The sequence below is a fragment of the Falco biarmicus genome, chromosome 7 (genome assembly GCF_023638135.1).
Source record: "Falco biarmicus isolate bFalBia1 chromosome 7, bFalBia1.pri, whole genome shotgun sequence".
NCBI classification, from domain to species: domain Eukaryota; kingdom Metazoa; phylum Chordata; class Aves; order Falconiformes; family Falconidae; genus Falco; species Falco biarmicus.
Window position 1 is genome coordinate 36,582,116 of NC_079294.1, and position 27,803 is coordinate 36,609,918.

A 27,803-nucleotide genomic window follows, 5' to 3' on the forward strand; every position below is an offset into this window, starting at 1 on the left:
GCCTCGGCTCCGCGCGCCGCCCGGCCCCGCACCTCAGGCGGCCCCGCACGAAGGCGACGGGTCCCTGCGGGCCCGAAGACACCCTCCTCGCACCCACCAGCCGGAGCCCGACCCCTTCCCTCTACTCGGCCGCCACAGCGACCGCCGGCAGCGCCAACCGCCACGCTCACGCCGCCGCCATACCGAGGCCCCGCCCGCAGGCGGCCGCGGCCGCAGCCGCCGCCACTGCCCCGCCCCGCCCCGCCCCGCCCCGCCAGGGCCACCCACGGGCCGCCCGCCCGGCGCATGCGCAGACGCGCAGTAAACAGGCGCCGCCGCTCCTCCCCCTTACGCCGTTTGCGTGGCCTCCTCCGCGCAGGGCCGTGCGAGCGCCGGCGGCGGCGGCGGCTGCGCAGTGGCGCTACATCCGGGCACTGGGGCAGGATGAATGCTCCTTTCCAAGATGGCGGCGGAGGGAGGAGGGAAGGAGATGAACGAGATTAAGACCCAGTTCACCACCCGGGAGGGGCTGTACAAGCTGCTGAGCCACTCGGAGTACAGCCGGCCTAACCGGGTGCCCTTCAACTCGCAGGGCTCTAACCCGGTCCGCGTTTCCTTCGTCAACGTCAACGACCAGAGCGGCAACGGGGACCGGCTCTGTTTCAATGTGGGCCGGGAGCTCTACTTCTACATCTACAAGGGGGTCCGCAAGGTACCGGCACTCGCTTGCTGGGCTGGGGGGGAGCGGCGGGGGCTGCGCGCCGCCCGCCCGCCCGCCCAGGGCCCGCCGGCCGCCCGCGGGGAGTGGGAGCCCCGCCGCGGGGGGCTGCGCCGTGGGCGGAGGGCAGGGGCCGGGCCGCCTCTCCTTCGCCGCCCCGCTGGCGGCCTTGGGGCGGCCGCGGCCGGGCTGCGGCCCGGCTGTGGCGGTGACTCCAGCCGCTCTCCCACTGGCCTGGCCTGTGGGGTAACGGTCAGGGGCGGGGGGGTGCGGGCCTGGGCCGCGGGACTGTGGGGGCACCGGCGCTGGCTCAGAGCTGGTGGGCCGCGTCAGATGCGGTGTCACAAGCGGTAGGTGTGTGCGTGGGGGGGGCCCTTTGGAGGGATGCGGTTCTTGGGCCCTCCTTGGCATGCAGGAGTGCGGGCTGGCTTTCCACTGGCAAGGCAGCCCGGGGCCTCCTTCACCTGCTGCCTCGGGTCCAAGTTTACTGGGCGCTAACGCCTGTCGTGACTGTGGTAGTGTCAGATCCTTGCGTTCAGGATCTTTATAGCATTGACTGAATGCCTACAGTATTCGCTGTAATTTTAGGCCTCCGTCATGACTTTGAAGTGTGGACTGATTTTAGGATTGTTTCTAAATGGAGCAGTGTAATGAGCTGAGTTTTAAATGTCAGATAATTAACACAGAGAAAGTTGCTTTTACGGGAAAGAACCATTGATGCTGTTGAGACTCCTTACCCGTCATTATTTCTTGCAGGCATGCATTTGATCTGTCAGGTCACTACATTTATGAACAAACCCTTTCTGCTTGTTGTTTCTTAAGGTCTTTGGGTTTATGGTATTTAGAGAAGAAGAATTTGTCATGCCAAATAAATGTGTGTCACTTTCTAATATGTGTAAATATGTGTAAACACAAATATAATGATTGTCAGCTTTCTGTCTTATGTTTCAAAAAGTGGCTGTTCATTATCTTACATATCTGGGACTCAGCTGCTGTAATGTGAGTACTTCGAAATCTTCCTGCTTTTAGCCCACGATTCAGCATTACATGAAGACACAGAGAACTAAGTGATATATGCAGGGCTGTGCAGGAAGCTTGTAGATGAGCAAGGAATTATACCTGAATCTACTATGCCCTAAGCTAGTATCCATGTCATTCCTCCTCTGTATTGAATGTAAGCATCTACTGGAGAATGAAGCCTATGTGGTTGTCTGTTGGCTGTGACTTATCTGACATGTTCTATATGAGTATATGGAAAAGTGTGCATGTGGATTTTAGTTTCACCCCTTAATGAATTTAAAGTCTTGGACAATAGTTTCTTTAGGCATGCAATAAGTGTGTTGTATCAAACAGTATTTGCTATTTATAAGTAGTTGCTGTCTTTGCTATTTACAAGGTATTATGGGTGGCAGTATCTCTGAAAATCTGTAGCTTAAATTACTACCATGTTTGGATTCTGATATCTTATGGGTTTTTTTCATATGAAGGAAGAGCAGAATTCCCTCACTTAGATTACAGAGCAGGCCTTTATGTAGTTTAGTAATGGTACGTGTGATTCTTGAAAGTTGTCTTAGTTATATCTTGCCACACTTCCGAAAAATAAAAAACCCTGAAGCCTGGGACTTCATTGAAAATAGAGAACTGAATATAACTTTGGGCTGAGTATTTAAACTTTTTTTAGAAGCTGTTGGTGTGATACACGCTAACAGAGAAAATTTTAGTTTGTCAGATTGTTAACTTGTGAGCTTTGATGTGTACCTGTTAAAGTGTTAAATACCTTTTTTTCTCTCCAAGTAGTGTAAAACACATGCATTGTTATAACAGAATTCATTTCAATAATGAATTTCGAAATTGAAATTTCAATAATGAAAAATGAATGAATGAGTTTTACGGTGTGAACAATTTAAAATAAACCATATATTCTATATGTATAATACATGAATGAAACGAACCTAGAAAAAGAGCCAAAATAGATTGAAATACACTTGAGGAAGGTGTTTTAAATAAGAACGGAGGAGTTTGTCTGTCTTAAACATGTAATACTTGCTTCTTTGTAATTTATTTTGAAACTGTTCAACTGGAAGTCATTGTTTTGTCTATGTACAAAGTTGATGTAAGAACAGGCTGACAGTCTTTCAACTGATCATTTGAGCTTTTCAGAATCAGAAGGTTTATCTTGTGGCTATCATTAAAGGGAGAGAGGTATTGTTACCTAAATTGGCACTATGTAATTCTGCCTTAAATTGGACAAGTTATCACACTCTGCATGCCTTCCTGTTCTTGGAGGCAGGAGGTGGAGAGGGGCTTCATCTGTTGAAGACCAACCTGTTTGTAATCCTCTGTATAATACAGATACCAATAGCTTCAGTTTTAACTGTTAGTTCATAATTATCTAAGCATCTCTTTAAAAATTTCCCCTAATTACTATGAGGCTGTAATTTTCATTTTGGCTAAGTTGTATTAAAATATTAGAATATGAGTTAAGTTTAGTGAAGCTGTGCTGTGTGTATTTATCAGGTAGGTATAATTTTCTATTTTTTAAGGTCTGCTTCTTTTCTTCCTAAGAAAATGCTATGTTTTTTACTAAAATGAGTGAAAGAGCCACAAGGACTTTAAGTAACAGTGCCTGTTAGATACTAAGGTAATTCTTGCATTGGCAGTCCATTGCAGATCAGTGCACATCATCTAAGAGTCACACTTCAGCCATGAATGACACTTAAGAATAAATGATGTGAAATTGACCCAAAGATACCACTGGAAAGGATATTTCTTGAAATCGGTGATGCTAAACTTTCTTCTATTAGTTTCCCTTAAATTCTGAATACATTGCATCTGCTACATCTAGTTTGCAAGTCATCTTTTTAAGTAGACTGCTAGTGTGTGTGTTCTATTTAGGATATTTAACCTATATAAAGAATAAATGATTTCCAGGGATGTTTCTTTAACCTTGATCCTTCTTCCAAGAAACTTGGTTGAAAAGTTACATACAGTGTCCATGACAGCAGTGTTGAGATTGGACTGTTATAGACAATGATAATAGTTTGGTCAAGATAAGAGGTTTGGAGAGCATTTCAGGCTGTCTTTAGAGACTTTCTGAAGCAAAAAGGTATTTTCTCCCAACTTAGTTCTTTGCCCCTTTAAAAAGGGAGCTGAGTTTTTACTGTTTCATGTTTCAGTGTTACCACTAAACTTCATCATTACCGTTAAACTTGTTACTGTATTTCCATGTTTTCTATGTCATAGAAAGCATATCAATTAGCAGCTAGTGCATTGTTGTTTTTATATTACACAGTTCTCTCTGTGTTAATAAGGCAAAGCAGGTTTCCAGAAAACTGCTGCCTTCTGGTTTGGATCCACTGAAAAAAGAAATAAACCTGTAGTTTATTAAGGAGAAATTAGTCTGATGAAATGAGATGTGCTTGCTTTACTTAGGTAAATATATGATTATTCTCAACTGCACTGACTGTCAATGGGCTTTCCCTTTCAGTCCTCCTTAACTTTGGCTTTATCGTTAGATGTGTACAGTGATCCCTTGTTAAACAGAAGAGGTAAATTTTCACAAACTGAACCGATTTAGTAACAGGTGAAGATGATGGTCTAGCAGTACATCATCATCTTGGCAGTGTGCTCCTATCTCCTTGCTGTCTTTGGCAGTGCTCAACCTCTGGTTGAACTAGTTCGGCTTGCTAAACCAGCAGTGAAGTACTTGCTGTTTTTCTGGGCAGATTTTCTCTTTGGTGAGCTCAACTGTCTCATCTTGGGGTCAGATATTAGCAGGTACAGTGGGAGCAAAGAAAGGGTTGAGGGGAAGAACAAAGCTACCCCCTTCAATGGCCTGCACTGTCAGATTGGATCCACTGCTTTATAAGGTGTCTTCTGAATAAAGCCTTTACTTCAGCCGGAAGTCAGATTGAGTGATCTGTTCTTGGCGAATTATTGACTTAATTTTGATTAAGAGAGTTATAGGTGTTAAAGGAAGTATTTTCTATTATTTCAGGCATTTGCTTCTTCATGGATTAGGGTTATAAAACGGTAATTCAAAAATTACTGCTCAGACTGTGAGGCATTGATGCTTTGATTGGGTTGCTTTTTCCTGCAGCCCCAAATCATGAGTGAGGGCGGTTACTTGCTTCTTGCTTATGAAACAGTTTTGGGGTGCTTCAGTATGATTTGTGGCTAGCTTTGCAAAATGATTTATTAGTTGATAATGGAAAAGTCTCCTGGAAAAGGAGAATACTATCTCATCTTCCTTGCTTTAGGAGTGACTGACAAAACAAGGCTTTCTAAAGTTCTGCTGACATTAACTATCAAATCTGTTTCCCTTTCTACAAGGAAGCAAGTGCATTTTCCTTTAAGGTATTGTGTGTATGATAATTAATGTGGTGTTCTGTGTATATTTTGAAGGTTTCTGGGCAAGTTAGTCTCCAACTGTCACTGCAATATAGTCATATACAAGTACCTATTAGCAATAGTGTTGCACGGTGCACAGTCTTAGTTTTTGTGTAACATATTGGGAGGTTACAGGATTTTAATGTGTAGTTTAGCTTATTACATTATGTTGAACTTCTTGTATTTAAATTCTGACTACCTACTCTCTTTGTTAACGTGTGGTAGACTTTCCTAACATTGGTTGTTTCATTTTTTGGAACTTCTTCCTCACAACAAGAGGCTTTGTCTATAATTGTGCTTTTTTTCCTGCAGCTACCTAAAGCAGCAGTCTGTCAATAACTACAGAATATTATAGTATGCTGTTACGGTGCTGGAGTAGAAGGATATCTAGGTGATAAGCTCAGGTTGGTGGAGGCATAGAGGGCAGAATCTGTTGACTGTCTTTTTAACCTTATGTTGAGCAAGTGGCTTAAAGTAATTAATTATATTTGTACTAAGCTGAAAGCAAACTCGTATCTGAGCTTCTGGCAATTACTGGTTATCAGTAAAAATACTGATGATGTGTAAGAGTCCTTCCTTTGTAATTCTCTAAACTACTTTTTTTTACGTCTGGCTTGATACTGGAGTCCTTGTTGTCCAGTTGAGAAGTGTTATGCTTGCTGGTGACTTTCATTCTATAGACTGTTGTCACAATGACAGAATGATGATGGGTGGTATTTGTCGCTGTGCTTAATATATTGCTCTGGGAGGAGTAGTGCAAGACAGTTCTGGGTTGGAAGCTGGAATCTGTGGAGAAAACCAGGAGGCTTTCTGAAGATGTGGTGGGAAGGTGAGTTTGTATTACTGCATATTTAGAGATCACGAAGATGTGTCAGGCCTCCAAAAAAGATGTTTTAATAGCATATATGAGCTATAAAAATGCTGATATTTGTAAGGGTCTTTGAAGATAGATTTGTTCTGAAGCAGAGGGAAGTATATCTGCATCTTGTGACCAACTTGAACTAACAAGAATTCCACAGCCTCCCTAAATAACCTGTTTTGGTGCTTAGTTTTCTTTCTCCCTTCCAATATCTAACTAAACTTCTTGTTCAAGGAAATAAAAATGAGGCTGAATGCTTTTATCTGCTGTAGACATAAAGAAGTTGACTATTGCCTTTGGCTTTTATGTATTTGAAAACTTGTTAATTTGTCCTCTCATTTTTCCTAAGATAAATAGATCTGGTTCTTTTAACCTTTATTCTCAAATCATGAGTTCTAAATGTTTGATTGCTCTTCTCTGTATTGCCTTCTGTTAGCTTGCACTTGTGATGCTAAACCAGATACAGTACTTCCACTGTGACTTCAGTGCGGAGCAAGGAAGAATTATGGCCTACTCTGTCTGTCTTCTAATATTCTGGCTAATGTATTGAATAGTGTTGACCTCTTTAAATCCTGCTCATAGTGTTGGCTCGCTTGGATTGTTTCTGATCATATTGTTGCTTTTCCTCTGTGTTTATCCATGCTTGGATTTTGTTGTTGCTGTAGTTTATAACTGCCACTTTAATTTTCATTGAATTTTGTTCTATTAAGTTTATTAGAAAGTGTTTCTATTTCCAGTTTTGTGCAGCTTACTGCAACAAATCCTTCCGGTCTTGATGCCATTCACAAGTTTGATGTCTACTCTCATCCATTACTGGAAGTATGTCATGGAACTTAAAAACTTACGTTGCGTTTGCTGCTGACATTTTTCTCTAGTCTGGTTATTTTTTCAGAAGACAATTAGGTTTGTTTGGTGCTTGCTTTTGGCAGGTTTACGTTGTGTGCTTTTACACCTTTGTCTGGGTGCTTACAGTCTGATTTGTTTCAGTGATTTTGATACCAAGAAAAGGTTTACTACTACAACTGTCAAATTCTACTACAAAATGTTGCTGCATTTAAATACATATTTAAATCAGAATCAAACATCACTCTTATTGTTAAAGAGTTGACGGGTAAAGGTGGCTAATGGAAGTACCGCAGTAAAGACAGCAGAACTTTTCTTAAAGGTATCTGATGCCATCCTGCAGCTGGGAAGATAAACTTTTTCTGTGCTGGAGGAATTTGCATAGTCCATTTTCTCAGGTGTGATGGATGTGATGCTCTGCGGTTTGTCCCTATGTAGATTTTTTTTTTTTTTTAGAAATCCCTTAATTTCTTGCTGAGTTTTTTATCTTCTCTGTCTTGTAAATAATGGTTTTTATGTTGGTATTGGATTTGCCAGTCCCGTGGAGTTATTCTTGCTAGATCAGTAGTACTTTGTCTTTTGATCGGTGGTTGTGAAGGTATTTGGAAGTCTCTTGGAAATTTGTTTCAGGTGTTTAATGGATGGATATACTTACCCCTTGAGTTTTATGTTGTAGATAGATGTTTTCTTCCTTAACTCTAGCTGGGCTGTACTAAGGTCTGACAAGACACCTTACAAAATGTTTCTGTGGAGTCTTCTGAAGCGTGGGGGTTTCTGTAACCCCTTTCTTTCAGTGACACTTCTGAAGGAAATAGTGAAGACCTAATGTAGATTACAGGAGTATGGGTAGATTTAAGTGTTTAACTTTGAGGCTTATGTAGAGTTACTAGAACTGGTTTGCGTAAGAGCTGCTTTAAAGACTAAAAGGCTGCTTTAAAATGACACTGTTAACACTGTGAAATGTTCCTTGCTGTGGAAGAGAACAAAATATCTGTGCTTGACAGAGCTTGCAAGATGATTATTATCTGGGGGCTACTTCTGAGCTGTAGACAGTGGCATTAGTCTGTAGTGCTTTTACTTCTAGTCTGTGCTTCAAGCCTGTATCACAACTGTTTGACTTGAGTAAGCTATTGCATTATATCCCCTGAAGGATTGCTCTCAGAGGTAATAGTTCATTTATCTATGGCTGCCTGTTTGGCTGGCATGTTTGAGAGTGAATACTAGGCTATGCTGGCTAAACCCCCAAATTGGCATGCAGTATTTTATATGCAGTGAATATTTGTGTGAGGGTTGGTTGGTTGGGGTTTTTTTGCCACTGCAGGTATGACTTGTTTTTTTGTTTTGTATTGGAGTATATTTGTAGTAATGTTGCATTTGCATGAATTCAGTTGGGGGAATTTAATTTAGTATAAAAACATGAATTATGGCAGTTACTCTTTGCAAACGGACAACATTTTAGTCGTCATGCTTCACAGATGCACATAATGGTCGTTCGTTACAAACACTTCTGTGTCTGTGGTGAGTTTTGTGGGCCAGCTTTGTCATAATATTTACAAAAGTGGTGTGATACGTCCTTAAATTACAAGGGGTTTGCATTATACTCTGACACCTGACAGTCTGCATAGTAGTTAAATAGTTACCGTTAATAGTTAAAACATACATTGAAGATGCCTCAAACTCTTAAGTGAGAGGATTGCAAGCAGTAGTTGTCCTTTGACATTCTAGAATCAAATTTAATGCCCTAGTTTGAAGTACTGTTGTAGTTCTTTGCCTAAAGGGAACCATCTGAAACACTTTCTTTTGAAGGACATATATGTTAAGGCTCCTTGCTGTCCAGTTGGTCATGGCTATGAGTTGACACACTTGGACAAATTACTATTTGAAAGTGGTGCCATTTAGTGCCAATAGTGCCTAATAATGCCACTGTCCTCTTAAAAAACTTAAGGAAACTAAACAGTAACATTAAATGTGCCATACTGTAAGTTAAAGTAATAATATTGCATTGTGTCCTTCTCAGAAATGGAGTATTTTTCCTTCCTTACCTCACCCCCATTTGTAAGTCCAAGTGTATATGCATTCCATCTTCTAGCATGTACATCCCTTATGTTTCCTGCCCCCTGTAACTTAAAATAAAGCAGCTACTTTTGCGTGTTCCAGCTTCAGTTTTGCAGACTGTTTGTAGGCTAGATGTGGCCCTGTAGTCTTTGTGGGAGGACCACCGGCCGCTACAATTGAAATCTTCCCAGTCGCAGTGTCATAACTTGTGTTGGGATTCCTCTCTTGCATTATTCAATAAAGCGTGCATAATGGAATGATAGATGTCTAATAGATACCTTCTGCAAATTGATTTCAGTTTTGGTTTACCAACTATAATTGGTCTTTAATTTCATGAGTTAATCATAGGGTTCTCATGTGGCTGTAATGGTCAAAGAAATAATACTCATTTTCATTTTTCACTCTGTGTGGAATTGGAAGGTGGCTGTATGAAGGAGTTTTTGATTTAGTAATGCCTACTTTTGTACACCTAGAGAATGTGAAGTGCTGTGTTAACACTAAATGCTCGTCTAAGCAAGAACTTTAACTTAAAAGTGCCCTGGAGTAGGGAGAAAACACTGGATGTTATGAACAAACTTATTATCCCCAGTCTCCTAGGAATACAAAAAAGTAATTCTTATCTTACAGGATGTTTACATACATTTTGTCAGGGAAGTGATACCACATAAAACTTTGAGAGGGCTTAATGCTCCCTTTCAAGTAAAGAAAGGGGGAGCAGTGCAACAGGAGACTGAATGGATGCCAATATATATTGAAGCTATCTGTTAAAAATCCATGAGTCTGGTGAAATAAACTATTGGAATGATGCCTTAAGGACACTTTAGCCTGCAGTCACAAGGATAACTCAGTAAATCTGAGTAACATAAATGTCTTGTCTTCCTGACTTAAAAATGTAACCATAACAAATACGTAATTCTGCAAGTCATAGTCATATATTTTAACTGTGGCAATTTATTTCTAGGGATTCTTTTTTTCTCACAGTTCTAACTAAGACTTCTACAAAAGTTGCACAGTTTCTTTCAATTTGAAGTGGATATTGGAGCATGACCCTCATACAAGTTTGAAGTGCTCACTGAAATGAAAATTTGGCAGAAGTTGTTGTAAAGGGTTTTTTGTTGTTGTTGTATGCATTTTTCTCATTTTCTATTAGTTACTGTTCTCGGTATTATAGAAAAATAGTTATGCAATGATTTACTTTCTAAATCCTGTTCATAAGATTTAAATTAGAGTTTTAATGTTTGGATTTGCATAATGTAGTGGTCTGCATGGCAAATACTACCTCTAAAAATCAGCTTTAATGCTGTATTAAGAAGCCATAGATAGAGGCTTAGTCTGCATTTTCCTTCAAATTTTCACCTTTCTTTCCTACTAGGATCTATATAGCAAACAGTTGGATTTATTTTCCAGATGTTCTTTCTAAATGAAAGTATTTCTAGAGGTTTGGGTTTTTTTTCATTTTTAATAGGAGAGTGGGTGTATTGGGTTTGCGTGACAAGGTTTTAGTAGCAGGGGGGCTACAGGGGTGGCTTCTGTGAAAAGCTGCTGGAAGCTTCCCCTGTCTGATGAAGCCAATGCCGGCCTGCCTGCTGGCAAAGGCTGAGCCCATTGGTGACGGTGGTAGTGCCTCTGGGAGAACATATTTAAGAAGGGGAAAAATGCACAACAAATTGCAGTGGAAGAGAGGAGTGAGAATATGAGAGGTCAACAACTCTGCAGACACCAAGGTCAGTGAAGGAGGAGGGGGAGATGCTCCAGGCACTATAGCAGAGATTCCCTGCAGCCCATGGAGAAGATCATGGTGAGGCAGGCTGTTCCCCTGCAGCCCATGAAGGTTAACAGTGGAGCAGATACCCACCTGCAGCCTGTGGAGGACCCCACGCTGGAGCAGCTGGATGCACCTGGAGGAGACTGTGGCTCATGGGAAGCCTGTGCTGGAGTAGGCTCCTGGCAGGACCTGTGAGGAGCGGAGCCCAGGTTGGAGCAGGTTTGCCAGCAGGACCTGTGACCCCACGGAGGACCTAGGCTGGAGCAGCCTGTTCCTGAGGGACTGCACCCCGTGGAAGGGACCCACGCTGGAGCAGTGTGTGCAGAACTGCAGCCTGTGAGAAGGACTTATGTTGGAGAAGTTCATGGAGGACTGCCTCCTGTGGGAGGGATCCCATGCTGGGGCAGGGGAAGAGTGTGAGGAAGAAGAAGTAGAAGAGACAATGTGTGGTAAACTGACTGTAACCCCCCATTCCCTGTTCCCCTGCACCACTCAGTGTGGAGGTGGTAGAGAAATCGGGAGTGAAGCTGAGCCTGGGAAGAAGGGAACAGTGAGGGCAAGATGTTTTTAAGTTTTGGTTTTAGTTCTCATTATCCTACTCTGATTTGAATGGTATAAATTGACTTCTGCAAGTTGAGTCTGTTTTGCCTGTGATGTTAGTTGCTGACTGATCTCCTTGTCCTTATCTTGACCCACCAGCCTTTCCTTATAGTCTCTCTCCCCTGTCTAGCTGAGGAGGGGAGTGATAGAATGGCTTTGGTGAGCACATGCGTCCAGCCGAGGTCAGACCACCACAGTGGCCGCAGACCTTCAATAGCTACCTGTTTGCACTTAAGGTGTCAAGAGGGTCTATCTTTTAAAAACAAGTTTATGAGGGCAGGGATAGTTGCATGGTTAGGCAGTACCAGTTCTGAAGTTTGATACCCTATATACTGCTGAATGCAGTATTTCTTACCTGCCTTACAGCCCATCTTGTGTGTGTCAGTATTTGTCAGTTCAAATTATTAATCTATTGCTTATAAACAACGAAAGACTTTTTTTTTGAAGTGTGCCTGTTCAGTGTGATATATTGATCCAGGACAAGCTTTGTCCCAAAGACAACTTTTAAAAAATACAGGGTGGAGCTTGTAGAAGAAAGGTGCTTGGGTTGACAAGGGAAATTACTGCTGTTTAATAGCATTAGATATATACCTCAACAGGGGACTTGCAGCAAAACCTTGCTGTTAGTTCAGAATGTGAACTTACACTTCATGCCCTCTAAAGGTTACTGTTCAGTTAGGTTCACATCAATATAACACATGGGGATGGCCTGCCTTTCTTGCCTTCAGCAGTGAAACTGTGGTCTCCTGTACAGAATAACAGTGCTGTCATGTACACTTAGCAAAAACAAAGTTTTCTGATGCTGTTTGAGATGAAGTTCCTGGCTTCTAACAGTGTTAGCAGAATAGACTGTGCCAATGCAGTGACTGTTCAAGTGCAGTTCTGTGTTTTAACCAAAATGCAACTTCTATAAATGCGCTAGACTGAACTGGGATGTTAATCATGGGCACATAGTAGCACTTTTGAATTGGAGAGGTGGGGCAAACAACTGTTCTGAACAACTTAAACAGATGCCTAGATGAAGCTGCCTTTAGTGATGCTCAAGATGATTCATACTTTTCCTTATTGTTAGAGTAACAAAGTGCTCGACAGTTAAGTTGCTGCTTTGGGAACCCTTTCGTTATTTGTATTCTCTCTGGTGAGTAGGTGTCTTACAGCTGTGGCACTTCCAGTGCAAGTTGATATAAAGGAGAATTTAGATTTGAACAGTCTGCTGGTATCGGTGCTGGTTAAAGGTACAATTATTTTTGACAGCAGAAATCCCTGGCGTGCGTAGTATACGTATGCCCATATCAATGCGAGGGATGATTTAATAGCTGGGCTGTGTTCAGTCAGTAGTCTTGTCTTCAGCTCTGTGCCCTCATACAGGCTTCTGTTAGGACTTCCAGTGAAATGCTTGAGGTGTGGGCAGTTAATCAGGTGGCCAGCACTTCTGTTTGCAAGAAGATCTGTAGGTGACAAGAGGTGGGCACTTTCTCCAACTCTTGAGACAAAAATCAGCCTGAGAAAAGAGAAAAAGTGTGACCATTTGGTACATGAAACACTTTTAGCCCTTTAATGGTAATTTTGAAAGAAAGTGATTAATAGCAGGCAAAAGGTTTGGTGTCCCCGCCCCCCCCCCCCCCCCCCCCCCCCCCCCGCCCCAGTATCTGGACCAGTGAAACTGTCAGCATACTGTTACTTAAAGCATCTTAATACTTTGCTTACTCTAAAATAAGGCTATTGGGAAAACTAGTGCTGATAATCATAGAATCATAGAATGGTTTAGGTTGGAAGGGACCTTAAAGGTCATCTAGTTCCAGACCCCTACCTTGGGCAGGGACACCTTCCACTAGACCAGGTTTCTCAAAGCCCCATCCAGCCTGGCCCTGAACAGTCACAGGGATGGGGCATCCACAGCTTACCTGGGAAACCTCTTCCAGTGTCTGGGAACATACTGCCTTTCGCTCTAAAACTTCTGAATCAGGATTCTGGTTTCCAGACTAGGTGATAACCTAATATAGTGATGTCCTTGTAGGTATGGGATTGTGTGAAATCTTGAGTTCACTGCGTTGTATTTGTTTTAGGGATTTGCTCCTTGATATTTGTTTTTTAGTAGCCTGTGCTCCTATTCTTGTTCTGTAACACTTTGCTGTATTGGTTTTGGTCATTATGAAATGTCCTCAGCCCCAGAAGGAAGATGCATTGCAAATTAAGAACTCCAGGACAAGAGTTAAGGCAAATACATTATTTCATCTGTCTGTTACTAAATACAACCACAAAAAGTATAAACCAATGAGCCTTATTCTGGTTTTGGAGCATAGGTTATACATTTTGTCAATAATTTATTCACCTAACTTTCACTAGGACTGTTCTGGGGCTCTTAGAATAACAGCCAGTTTCATCTTACTTTTAGTACAAAAGTAATTAGGGCTTTGTTCTAGTAATATTTTGTTAGCATGCTGCAACATGATGGAGTTACAGGCTTAATAAAACCACTGCATCAAAAATGTCTGGCATTCCAGTAAGGGTTGCAAAATCCAACAGTAGCCAGAAAAGACATAATCCTGACTTGTGGGACAGACATTACTTCGTTTTATTTGACTTTTACTAAGCTTTGTAATGAAAAAAAAATAATTTGATTAACAATTAACCACTACAGTGAAGTAAGTTTCTATAGCAACAGGGCAATGCAGGGTACGATTATTAATCTGCTTTTTTGTAACGGATTTTTTTTTTTCTTGCAAGCATTGAATTTACACTGTTGGACTAAAGCATTGTCTTGTTATAGCAACAGATAATCCTGAGCACTTGCTGCTGCCTTTCCCTGCTCTCCCCCCCCCAAGAAATAACTTTCCCTCTTATGTGCTGGACAGGGGATGGGAGAGACTTTCAAAGATAAATACCAGCGTGGTAGAGTGGTGGAAACTCATCGTTCTACTACTTGCCTGTATGTTATTTCATATAAGGGAGCTATATTGAATATATCATTATGTGGTATGAATTTATTCTGCTTGAAAGAAGCAATACTTCTAACTGTTGACAAGTCTACATGAAACTGAACTTGCTATAATTTAATAATAATGATTATATAGTAGCTTGCAAATTTCAAGTAAATCCATTCAGTTTAGTCTTAATGCTGAAACCCTGAGTCAGTCAGGCTTTTGGCTTGACTTTGATTTGTATGTTTAAAATCTCTGTACGTTTTATTTGTTTCAGTACGTCTGAATACCCTTAAAGAGAAGAATGTTCTACTTCAAGCTTCGTTGCTAAAATCGGAAAAGATTAGGGTATTGTCAAGGGACTGCAGGTGTTGGGTTTTTTTTGCTATAAAATACACTTGTAAAACCAACTTTTGAGTGTTACCGTACTTTGATCTTTCTAAAGTTATAAGAAATGAAATTTGAACAACTTCAGTGATGAAGCTACAGCAGCCTTAGTCTTTCAACAGGGAACTTAATTTTGTGATACATTTTGAGGATACTTAGGATGTCTGATCACTTGAAAGAAAAAACCAAAAGCAGCAGTTCTGTCTCTGGCAAGCTATATATACAGTCAACTGCAACAGACATCACTGATAAGCGTACATGTATTGTTTAAGTGTATTTTTCTGGTATCATAACAAAACCATACTAATATTTTAGAGAAGAAAAAATTAAGATTCAAAGCTAAAGTGAAAGTAATGGCTTTGAAGGTGTGACTGGCTGGAACACTAGTCCAGCAGGTCAGGTAACTTTTTGTGTGTGTGCATGGGGAGGAGATGAACAACTTGGGGATGATGCTATCATTAAGTCATGCAATGTTTCCAGTTTGTTCCATGTTTTGGAGGCCATCTAAAAGCAGTCTGCCAGCTCTAATTTAAATGAGTGTCACCTTTAACAGGTATAATTTTTCTCACCAGTGTTGCTTACAGAGCTGAGCCAATTTAAACACTTTCCCAGTGAAAGTAATTTCCTAAGTGTTTAATAAGTATCCCAACTAAGCCTGTCAACTGAATGAGAACGGTTGCCCAATTATGCCAGAATGTGTGGTTCTACTTGGAGTCCATTTGATATGTATATACCTATTTTCCTTATTTTTTTCTTGTATGTATTGTATGCATCATATGTATCTTGTCTTTGTTCAGCTCATCTGAATCATGCCTCATTCAGCATTAAGAACAAGTGAGAAAGTGTTGACTGTAAGTGAAGGCAACAGTGTGACTAGACTGTAGGAGTAGGAGGAAATTAAAGGTTCCACTGGAGGATAAGAAGCAAGGAGATCAGAAAGATAACTATTACTTTTTTACTTTAGAGCTATGAATCTGTTATAATTTACTAGGTTATAACTATTGAGAAAGATGTTACAGTTAACTAAGCATAAATCTTAAGTGTACCTTGCAGGACTTAATTATGAAGCGTAGTTAAGGAAGCGAATAATTATTACAGTACATGTAATTTTCTTAGTTCCTCAAAAGTTAACAAACTAAAATGTGTGCTTCAGTGCATCGCAGTCATTACAGAAGGTGATACCGTCTCTACACCGTATGTGACAGTTTGTAGTAGTAGTGCCGCGTGAACTTTTTTCAGTGCCTGCGAATATTTGGTATGTTCTCTACTATTCTTAAATCAGTTGCTTTTTAATTCACCATTTCTAACAGTGAAAACTGCTGCTAAACCCCCTTTGAATGCCTGTGACTCCAATGACAGGCAAGTATTTTCTTAAGGCTTATCCTTGATTGTATTTAGGCAGAAGAAAAACATGCAGGAATGTTACTCAACGCCCACACACACCACCGCCACACCAAAACCTGAGAATTCTCAACTGCTTACAGTTACTTTCAGTTTTAGCTTCTGAAATTCTGAGGTAGTACACTTCTGCGGTTTTTTGGTTTTTTTTTTTCCTTAAAGTAAAACATTGTCTCCCTGCAGTGGGAAAACATTCATGTATAACTTGTATATTATAGACAGCTTTAGTAGAAGTTCAGGTGCTCAGCCTTTCTAGTGTAGTACTGTGTTAGTGAGGGAGAATTGTAACTTAAGTTCGTGTCCTTGTATGAACTGGCACTTTTAGATTAGTATAATAGAATTTTAACTGAATGAGTTCTAGAACCTTAAACTAATTCTGTTCTGAAATGGGGAGAGAATTAAAATGCTTAGTTCTTGTTATCTTTTTACATATTTTATTGATTACGGTGACTGTGGTAACTGCTGAAAAGAGAGCTTCAAGTTGAGGTCTTCTAGGAGTGGTTTTGGAAACAATTATTTTCATTGATGAAGTTGGGACAAAAGTACATAAGAGCACATGATGGCAAAATTCTCATAATAAAGTTGGGATGCACCACTGTTCATAATCCGGGTATTTTATAGGGAGAAATAAGCAGATACCAGAACAGTAACTGAAGTGAAAATTATTTGAAAAAAATACATAGCGAATTTTTGCTTCAGCCAGAAAACTTTGGAAAGATGGTAACCAGAGTGTAACGTTGATTATAAGCTGAGCCAGCTTGTGATACAGCTGTTGAAGGTAGGAGGAGATGAATGCAATTCAAACATGTATCAAATGAGGTTTACCAATAGAAATAAAGGAAGTGTCTTTAGTGCCATTGTACAAGGCATTGAAAAGATGGCTTTAATAGTGTATGAAATTCTGGTTGCTTATGTTGATGAAGGTGAGTTTCATCTCCTACTAGGAGAAGATGGTGTCTAATGTAAAACGGCAGAAAGAAGAGTGTGATTTTAATTAGCTGAATAAAGCAATCACTGTTTCTTAAAGCGGTAAAAGGAAGAAGAAAGAGAATAAATAATACAAAACCTACACTAGATGTATGAAACGCATGCCAGTCATGCAAAATTTACTATTAATTCAGAAGGATCTTGTGCTTTGACCAGCCCTGCTGTAACCTGTTGCTAACAGTTGAACTGCATAATGAAAATACTGTGGTGTGGCAGGTTACAGACTCTATGGGAAGTACGGAATAGATTTTAAGAAGAGGCAGAGTGTTTCATCCAGAAGCTTCTTAGAGCTGAGCCAGATGAACGGAATGAAGAAAATGTATTTATAGCAATACAAATCCAACTACCTGTGTGGTACCTAGTGAGGCAACCTTACTGACTTCTAGATCCAGGAAAGGAAGTGTAAGATACTGAGGAGCTGGAGGCAGTGAAGTCCATTGAGAGAATGGAAGTATAGCTGACTTAGCAGGCTCTTTCCATGCCTGCAGTGTTTTATGATAACAGTATCTCAGTAGTTTTGCAGGGAAGCTTTGGGCATGTTATTTTGTGGTTTAGGTATTCTTAGAGATGGTTCTTTGTATTGTAAGCCTGCATTTATATAGCAGGCATGGAAGGTCAGAACTATTTCATCCTGTCTTTAACCATGAGCAGAATTGAGATGAGACTTTCATGAATAGTAAAATTAGCTAATAGTGGGTGCATTAATTTGTTGTAAGAAGAGGTGACCAGCAAACCCTTGCTACTTTTCATTTTTTAATCATATGGGGTGCTGAGACTGAAAAAAACCAAACAGTAGTCTTCTTTTGTTTCAGGTTTTCCTAATCTGTTTTTTACTTGATTTTATATAGAATTTTAGTGTGCTGAGGTATCTGTTGTGTTTTCTGGGAGTTAGGAAAGATTCCATGTGCTTAAAACAGATGTTTTCTTACTCATGATCCTGTATTTGAGATAAATGTTTGATGAAAGGTCTTTCTTCAAAATGGAAATTAAAAGAAGCTAGCATTTTTGGCTTGGCTTTGCCCTGCTAATGTTAATCCTAGAACTTTAAGTTAGCTGGTTACCTGGCCCCTCTTGCAGCAGAAGAGTTTTCAACTAGGGTACAAGCTTTAATGTACAGAAACTGTCTTTCTCATTCAAATACACTCTTGGAACAGATTTTCCTTTCTGTCATGAATGCCAAGTCTTGATTCACAGGAGAAAAGGTAGTGTCAAATAGAGACTCTCTGCTGTTCTAATGTAGCTCCTTTTATATTGAATATACCCTGATCTGAGTGCATTCTCTTTATTTGGTAGCTATTTATGCGCATCTTGGGCAATGAAGTTTCCCCATTACTCTCCCATCTTAAAGAACAGCAAAAACCCTTGGAGGTTTGTAATAGTTAATAAGGTGATTCATTCAGTATGAGAATTGCTGGATTCACTCTCTGGAATACATTAGGATGTTAATGTGTCTTGATCAATATGCAGCACTAAACAGTTAAACAGAATTTCAAGTAGACGCTCAGGCTCCTTGGTTACCATGGCAAACACAGTAGGAAATTCATGCCAAAGTTTGGAAACTAAGATACACAAAGGAAAACTTGGAAACTGAAATCACTTTGGAGAGCAACTGTAGTTGTTTATAATTTATTAGGGTCTGTTTTCCAAAGAATACTGTTTTAAAATGGTATTTTGTCAAGCAGGTCTTAATTGTCAGTTTAGAGTTTTACACGAAGCAGGCAATATTCACTAGCAGGGAAGAGAAAAATTCTTTGTTGGCTTGCCCTCTAACTGTAAGGGCATTGAGTGAATAGAACAGCCTCTTGGAGGCAGATAAATTAAGTACTCCAATCAAGGATGACACATTTTTAGTGTGCAATGTCTAGTTTAACAGAAGTGACCAGGACAAGGTGTGTGTGTATGTATATAAGTATATTTTAATGATTTGTCTATGTTCATCATTATGTGTATGTACTTTTATTGTTCTATGTTAAAGATCTTGCAGTATTTAATTCACTTTCCCGCAGTTGTTAGTCTTAAGGTTTGCTAACTGTAACAAAGATCTATATGTTGGTGTTTTAATGGTGTAGGTTTCTGTTTAATAGGTTCCCTGTTTTATCAGCTGCCTTTGAGTTGTCTGTGACCACAGTATTTCATGTTGCAGTGATGGCAGTATACTGTGGCAAAATCTGATCCTGGTGCCTGTGACTTGCTGTACAGTTCTCCATAGGTGTGGTCACATGCAAATCATGCAGTTATTTTTCTCTTCCTGCATGTAAATTACTACATATCTTTACATGCATCTTTTCCCAAATCTCATCCCCCAAAGGGGAAGCTGTTACAGAAAGGCCAATCTGTGGCTTGAGAGAGACACTACTTCTAGAAACTTCCTGAAGATTGAGGCTAGAGTTGGACATTGAGATTGTGTGCACCTACCTGAACATGTAACTCAACCTCATCTCTTTACGGTTTATGTAATCTGGCTTGGGGATTGATAGATAGTTAGAGGCTAAGGGAAAGCAGTTTAGGTTATTGAGAAACTAGGATTGATTTGCCTGTACCTTTAGAGCACATGGTGTCTTGGGAAGGAAGGCTCGATGCTTTGGTAACCTGGAAGTGGTGTTGCTGGAATGTGAAATGTTGGACGTGATGAAACAAACAGTTTAGTATTGGTGTTCAGGAGTTCTCATGAGTTTGAAGTGTAAAGAGGCTGGGCTGCAGATTTGTTACAAGTGGTAACTTATATTGAATTACAGGTTGGTCTGTGGTTTTTGCTGACCTCTTTAAAAAGGACTTACTGATCACTTTATAATTAAAAGTAGAATGTGAAAACATATGGAAGATTATACTAGGGTTTAACTGAAAGGACAGTAAGAAATTGGAGGCCACAGGAAGAGATGAACTGTGCCGTTGATTAGCCACAGTAAATAAAACTTTAAATAGCTTTCGTCCCACTAAGTTTAACATGGTAATTTATAGTTCTGCGGTAGATTCATAACTTCAGGAAAGGAAATAGAGGAGAAAAGCAGAAGAAATTGAAAGTGGACTAATTTGACTAAGTAACTGGCAAGAGACAATTTTAAGGAATTCAGGAGATGCAGTTATGCTAGGTTAATAAGCAGGAGTGTTTGTTCCCACTAATCTTTTGGTGGCACACACTGGAAGAGGAAGCTTGAGTCAGTTTGGAACCACTAAACAAAAGGAAGAGGGGATTAATCGATCAATACTTGAGTTCTAATTTTTCTGTATTGTAAGAAATGGAATGGGGAAGAATATTAGAAACAAGAATGGAGTAAATCATATTGCATTATCTAAACTAGTAGATTCCACTATCAGTGTTTCCATAAGAAAAAAAAAAAAAATTATTAAGAGATTCAGAGAAATGGTGAAAATAGTGATAGCTGAAAACTTCTGTGGAAGTACTGAGAAGGATGGAACTGCTTATTCTAGTAAGCAGTACAAGTGCTGTGTGTGTAAGGAATGTTAGACTTCATTGTCTCTTCCTGGGAACAAGAAGGTATTCAGGAAAATCAGAGGGGAACAAAATTCAGAACTGATACTTTTTTCCACATTTAACTTTATCAGGATGTCTTGCTTCAGTCATCTAAATAAATAATGAACAGAAAGTGGGTGTTAAAACAAAATCTGGCAACATTCGCAATTCTGTGGAGTAGATAATAGCAAAAAAAAATAGTCATCCTGTAAAGGATTATTAAACTTCCCCATTTGCAATTTAAATGGATTCCTGAAAGACATTTAGGATGGATGATAACGCAGCTGACTTCTTGCGCATGTATCTGCCCTCTGCTGAAGAAATGGTGTTGGAATAATAAGTCTTGGATTGTGGTCCAGTTCTGCAGTCCATGATTATGAAGTATGTATGTGCTATGACTTGTTAGATGTGTGTCTTAATTTTTAAGACAGTGAGGGAGAGACCAGTATAAAAGCGTGACCTGTCACCCACCGCTTACTAGTAGCCCTGAGAGATCATTGTTTTGAACTTAAAACTGCACAGTGAAATCTCTTTTTTTACATATGTCCTTAAAAAGAGCTGAGTAGGGGGAGAAGAGGAGGAAGGTGTCTGCATCGCATGCAGAACATAAGTGATTCTGAATTAGTTTTCTGTTGGAGAGGTTTTTATCCAGCAGGCTGAGCTACAGTTGAGCCAAAATTCTGTAGACCAGCCACTGAGGAGAGTAATACTGATATCATGCTGCCTTTTCCCTTCTTCCTATTAGGAAAAAAAAAAGGGCAACTAATTGCTGAAACCAAAATAGACTATCTAATTCAGTTCATGTCTGTTGGGAGTGCGTGATATAGTGACTATGTTCAGAGTTATTTGAGCTTAACCAGCTTGTTTACAGATTTAGAGTGGCCAAACACATAACACTGAAGTCATAGTCTCAATTTTTATCTGAATTGATCATGTCATTAACTGACACCCACAATAAGATGAACTTTGCAAAAAGAAGTGTGAAATACTGCTTTTGTTAGCTGTTCTTCAGTGTGGATTTCTGAGCAATTGTTCAGATGCTCAAGAACAAGGTAAAGCTGTTGTGCTCTTTCTGTATGCAGTAAAGCAGTATTGTGCAAAGTGAGATTTAAGGGATCGGATTGCTTCTAAGGAGGAAAGGGACAGGTTTTCTTCTGTTAAATGTTAAATGTTAAACTTTGTTAAATGTGTAGGAACAAACAACTTTGGAAAGTTGAGTTACAATGTCATGTCATTTCCCTGAAGTCTCAGTGATTTGGTTACAGTGCAGCTGAAGTTACTTGGAGTGCTTGCAGTCTGCTTGCTGGAATGAGCAGGCTGTTCTGTTTCTTTCGGAGACGCTGAGCTCACCCACCTTTTAGGCCAGGCTGGACAGGGCTCTGAGCAACCTGGGCTAGTGGAAGGTGTCCCTTCCTGTGGCCGGGGGGTGTGCAACTAGATGATCTTTAAGGTCCCTTCCAACCCAGTTCTGTGATTCTAGGACTGACCAGGACTTGCTCCGGACAGCTGCACTGAGGGTTGTGGTCAGTTCATTAGAACACTTTTGGGTCTGACCCGGCTGTTTGAACAGCAGTGTGGCAAGTTGTATGTTTTGGCCTTCCACTCAAAAAGGAGCATTGTCAGCATGGGTGTAAATTTTACCAAGCGAGTCACGTGTTTAATTGAAAATGCTTTAAGTTTCTAAAGGAACAATTTTAGTAACTTGAGACCTCTGTTGGGTTGTGACAGATGGAGGCAGCAGCAGCGTTCTCTGCTCAGAAGACAGAGGAGGTATTTTTTGTAAGTGTGTGTTCAAAACCTTGTTTCAATTTCCCTCAGCCTCCCTGGCCTACGGTACTTCAAATGTGTTAACATTCCTGTCCTACTTCAATGCCCTTTGCCCAGTCTTGGAGAAACAAAGGGTAAGTTAATTCTGTGTGCACCTGTGAAGTGAATGGGGATTTGCAAATAAAAAAGATTTTTCTTTTTTGGAGAGTCTGCTGTTCTGGGTTTTTGAACTCTCTCTCTTTTTTTTTTTTTTCTTTTTTTTTTAAATAAAAATGTTACTTTTCATAGGGTTATTGGTAGACTCATGCTTTTGCCTTAGATTACTTCCTATAGGATGTGCTGATCTATTCTGTAACCAGATAAATATTTTGGTTTATAACCTTACTGAAATGGAGTTAATGTTGTTACGGTAAGTTGTAAATCGAAGTCCCATATGTGTGTTCTTTACGGTGTTCACATCCACTTTCTTGATCTTGCCAATTATGTAACTATTGGTTGAGTTAGTATCGTGTAGGTTTATTTCAAACCAGTGCGTGTTCTTTGCTCTGTTTGAGTGCTTAGAATAATTCTTCTGGAAACAGAATATGATTATTTTATCAGATGCTTCAGAAAACTAAACGGATCTTTGCCTAAATACGGATTTATGTCCAGTTGTCTGGACTAGAGCTTTTATCTTAGTGTGGTTGTAGTTGTCTGCTGTAGGAATACACGCTGAAATCTTGTTAAGTAATGCTTTTCTTCTTTCAAAAGCCATGTATGTCTTGTATGGCCCCTAGTGGAAATTAAATCTAGAAGGGAGAAGAGTATCAAGTAGCTTCCCAAATCTTCAAGCAGCTCTGTACAAAATTGATCTTCAAGACTTTGTTATGGATGAATTGTGTGGAACACTTGAAAAAATGAGGTTAAATAAAATTACTTGGTGTCCCTGTTTTACTAACAGAGCTGTTCTTACACAGTATCCTAGAAACTCTGTCACATGCCTTAAGTGTTCCTGTTCAGCATTTAATCAAGTGCTTTGTAACTTATAAAAAACCTACCGCAAAGATACAGGAACCCATTTATGAGGAACAATGTTATTCAGGAGAGTAAATGTTCTGTTGAGTGGAAATAAATCTTGAAATGCTTTTGTTGGGAGCAGGTATAAATGCAGATTATTTTAAACTTTGTGAGATCATTCAGAATATTTATGTATTAGAAAAAGTACATCAGAAGATATGCCACTGAAGCCAAATTAATAATGATTGTGTCTTGATGATCAGGATCTTAAGACTTACGAAAGTAAAGTGGCACGAATTGGCAGCTCAGCTTTCTGGAGACTTTCTTGAAAAAGGAAGCTATAGAGAGATACCTTAATGGAAAGTCTTTGAGTCAGTATGTTGTAAGTAGCAGATTCTTTTCTCCTGCCTGCTGATTGTTTCTGTCCCAATTTCTTAGTTTTTAGTTTTCAAAATTCATGTTGTCCAGTGCAACTTTCATCCTTTTCTCATGGGTTTTCTTGCTTTCAATTAGAGAGGAATAAGGGAAAGTGAATGTCTGTGCTCGTTTTTAGTGTTAGTTCATACTTGTCCCTATGTTAATTGACAGCAAATCCAGCGCCAGTTGTGGTGTTGTGAGTGTTAAGCTATTGATGCTTCAATTCAAAGAGTTGAAAGATCATCCAAACTTTAAAAACAAAACTAAAAATGAAATACAGTTTTTCTGAGGTTTACAAATGTGAGTTTAATATAAAGCAGGTGCATTTAATGCAATGTTGCAAAATAAAGACCTAAAAAGTCCCCTAGCAATTATGGCTTTGCAAGGCTGAGGAGACACTTAAAACTAGTTTGTGTGTACACACAAAACACCTATGACAAGCGTTAAAGCTAAGTACACCACTTGGGTATAGAAAAAGCAGCTCTTGCTTATTTAAGAAACTGTCCTTGTATTTTAAAAACCTATTGTAGCTGTGTATAAATAGGGCAACTTTACAAATGGTGATTGTCTGCTGGCTTTTTATGGAATGCTAAAGAGACTTTATCCCTTGTTTTTGTTGGTTGTTTATTTTTTTTAGTTTGTAAGTTTTCACAGGGGCTTTCAAACTAGTGTTCAAGTTTTCTGGGGGTTTGTGAAGTGGCCCTGAGTGTGTGTGCACTTGAACGCTACCTGAAAGGTTCATGCTATTGGGTCTGAAGAGACCCTGCAACTGATGTGAGTTCTTGCCGGACTGTAAACTTGCTACCAAGAAAGCCAAGTAAGGTCCTTAGTCAGCAGTCCGGCAGCTTACGTGCGGTTACAGTTGTAGAAGCCAGTTTACTACTGATTGGGTATGGCACTGTCAGCTGCACTGAGGAGTGTTTTATTAGGGCTTTATAGTTGCAGGAAATGTTGCCTGGACTTTCTGTTGTGTATCTCATAACTGAAGCAGAACTTTTGTTCTACATCAGCGTTCTTTATAGGGAAAAGCAACTAACTTGTTCCTGTAGTTTTCTTCTTGCATGAAGTTCCTTTAAGACATAGACCAGACCTGTTAAGCAGAGTGGCCCATGCTGCTGCTGCTTTGGTTGATCGTAAGCTTAGTATCTCAGGTTCATAGCAAATTGGAAAGGACCTCTGAGAGTCTAATCTCCTGCCCAAAGCAGGGTCGGCTATGAGATCAGACCAGCCTAAAGCAGCAGTGAAGTTAACTACAGATGATTCTGTTGCTAATACTGTGAGCTGTATTTGGGCTCTAAAAAAAATACCTGGAAACCTACTCCTTTGATAATAACTAGAGTGCTAGTTACTATACTAGTAAGATTTCCAGTGTGAAATATTGAAGCTAGTATTTCTGACACAAACACTTGTGGACAGAAGCAGTGAGCGGTTTGTCAGAAAAGTCTACAAAAGCGACTAAGATAACTCTGCTTTCTTGCCACGTTCCTCAACTTCTTCTGTCTTTCAGCTTGCTCTGATGGAAGGAGAGGGAGACCAGCACAGACACGGAGGAAGAATAAACAAGCTGGTTTAGTTTTCCTTGTCCTTGCTCATACGGTGAGCAAGTCTGTCCCGGAAGACCCTAACCCTGTTCCCTAGGGGATACTGTAAGGCAAAGTGCTGCAGCAAGGGTTACCTTGCTGCTTTTTATCAGCTAGGTTTTAAAGAACATCTGTGAAGTTCAGTAAAGTTCACCTAATAATAATTTTAAGAGCCAATTTCTCATGTTACTTGTATAGCATTATAACAAACACAGCTTTCTCAGATTGTTCTGTTCATAGACCAGGGACCATGAAATTCATGGACAACAAGGTATTGAAGAGATACCAAGCTACAGGTTACAAGTTGTGAATTCCAAGCTCCAGAAATGCTGAGGGAATTGCTTTCAAAGTTGTAATATCTTGGTTCTCTGTGTCTTCTCTTTTATTTTGCGATACAGCTCTACATACGTAGCCAGTCTGTAATCTGCTGTTCAAGATCAATTAATTCTCTGGACAAGAGAGATTTTCTTAAGAGGATTTTTGGAAATAAAATTTTTATTAAATGTTTGCCCTCACTTCCAGGCTTAAAGAACTGATATTCTGTCTTGAGCTCACTTATAGCTATGACCCATTGAAAGCCAGTCTCTGGGCAAACGTGATACTAAATACTCTTGAGTATCTAAAGGAAGCATTTTGATGATGCAGTTGAAATTATCTGAGATAAGTTAAGAAATTACTCCTTTCCTTTGTGATCTCATAGGTGGTTTTTTTAGCTTGGAAAGAAATGTAGCATCTATGATACATTTCATTCAATTAAAATTTGTAGAAAGCTGCGAATTAAGTTAGGGAAAAGCAAAGCTACAGGAAGAAGTCACATCTGTCAAGGAGCATGATTAAATGCTGACTTGAAATAATGTGATTCACTGTTTAGGAAATCTTTAGTATGAAAGCTCTAAGTCCCAGATCAATAGTACATAAAAAGAATGAATCTTGGACAGATGCTAATCTGGCATTGACCTTAGAATTACATGCAGCTACAGACCCAAGGTTATTGATGCCCATCCTAATTAGACATTTCAAACATCAGAATCTGAAAATGTAAATATTTGCTTCAGACTGAGGTAACTGGTCAGTCCGTCCTAACCCCTTTTCATCCAAGTGTTTAGGTACTTAAAGCTGTGGTTAAGATGTGCCATTTGACTGCCTTTCTGCAGTGATGAATTCAGGGTGAATGGGCAACTGCTGGACTGTTACATTATTTTTTCTAAAGCATGCTGTGAGAGTTAACCAAATGAGACTAGGAGGTCCCCCGGAACAGTTACGTGGTTCACATTTTATTTCTGGAGTATGACTTCATCATGAAGAACTAAATGGCAAAGTTGATAAATTTTTCTTCTGTAAGTTCGTTCTCTAGAGAGTTTTAATCTGTTAAGAAAGGACTCGGAAGCTGTTGATGCCCAAGGTACACCTATTTTGTTCAGTTGTATTACAGACTTCGGACAGGTGGTGTGTGAGATTCCTCTTGTTCTTGTCGCCCGATAACCATTATTCCTTGTTCCTTTGCCCAAGGGATACTTGAAATACCGCTGTAGGTTGAAAGGAGCAGACTTCTAATGCAGGTTATCAGTTAGCCGAAGTGCTAATACTAGAGTCTTGATGAGCTAAGATGTACTTCAATGGATTGCACAGATTTTTATTTGGAGGGTGGTATTGATCTTAGCCTTGCATTAGATGCCCCAGCCTTCTTTCAGTTGTGATTAAGAAGTCTTGCTGTCATCATGAATCACCCACAACACAGTAAGCGTCTCAAAGTAGACAGACTGGAATTGTGCTGAATGTTTTTCAGAAGAAAATCTTAAAGGAAGTAAAACAGAAAGCATGCAAATAGCTTGCCACCAGCTCAAGCAGAGGTGAGGGTGCCTGATGCTGTGCTTTTAACCTCCGTGTTTGGTAACGTGTAATCCCAAGATCTTTCTGTTCTCTTCCAAAGTACATCACCATTCTTCTGAGAGGGAGACAGTTCACATCACCTTGTTCAGTGAATAGTGTCATAGCCTAGGATTTGACAGTTACGGGCTCAGATCTCATGTAAAAGCTTTTTTTCTGAGAATCAGATTTTCCACAAAATGGCTATAGCAAATGGACTCAGTCATAAGCTAATGAAATGCTGAGTCCCAGGCATGTTTGAGTTTTATGATTAAGTGCTTTTCTTGTTATTACCAACATCCAATAGCAACCTTCAACTGTGCAGAAATAAAGAAAATGTCTCCTAGTTCTTACGGTCACTTATTCTACTCTTGTCTTTCTATTAAGAGAGAGATCAAGACAAAAGGAGTACTTTTGTGCTTGTAGATTTGACATCTCCATGAGACACCTATGTTGTAACTGAAGACATTAGCCGCATGTAAATAACAGGCGGGGCATCCCTGTCAGTAGAAGCATGGTTAATTCTGGGTTGAATTAGTTATTTTACTCCATTTAAATTCAGACAGATTGTCACTGCCATCTGGTTCCCAGAGAACAGCTAGAACAAGCACAGTGAAGTCTGTGCTTAGATTTATCAGAATTTTCTGTCTCGCTAGCTTTGTTATCACATAATTTCGGAAGATGGGGAACTTCAGTCACACCAAATTTGTTGGACAACAAAACCAAAGCTAGTGATACAAAACCTAAACCAGACAAAAGAGCAAGCTACAGTTCCAGTCTGAAAATAGCTACCTATTGATTCTT

At 39.9% G+C, this 27,803-nt stretch overlaps 1 protein-coding gene across 10 annotated transcripts in view; it reads left to right on the plus strand.

The window, feature by feature from the left end:
* Positions 1 to 389: 389 nt before the first annotated feature.
* The window catches only part of WDR20 (WD repeat domain 20), a 48,164-nt gene continuing 20,750 nt past the window's right edge, over positions 390 to 27,803 (plus strand). For 9 of the 10 annotated variants that reach the window (XR_008822928.1, XR_008822929.1, XR_008822930.1 and 6 more), the window contains exon 1: positions 392 to 691. Coding sequence is in view for 5 of the 10 variants with exons in the window: in XM_056345370.1 (XP_056201345.1) it covers positions 428 to 691 (264 nt within the window). In the remaining 5 variants the exon portion in view is untranslated. Of the gene's footprint in view, positions 692 to 27,803 lie in introns of all 10 variants that reach the window. The other variant, XM_056345374.1, reaches the window with a different exon arrangement.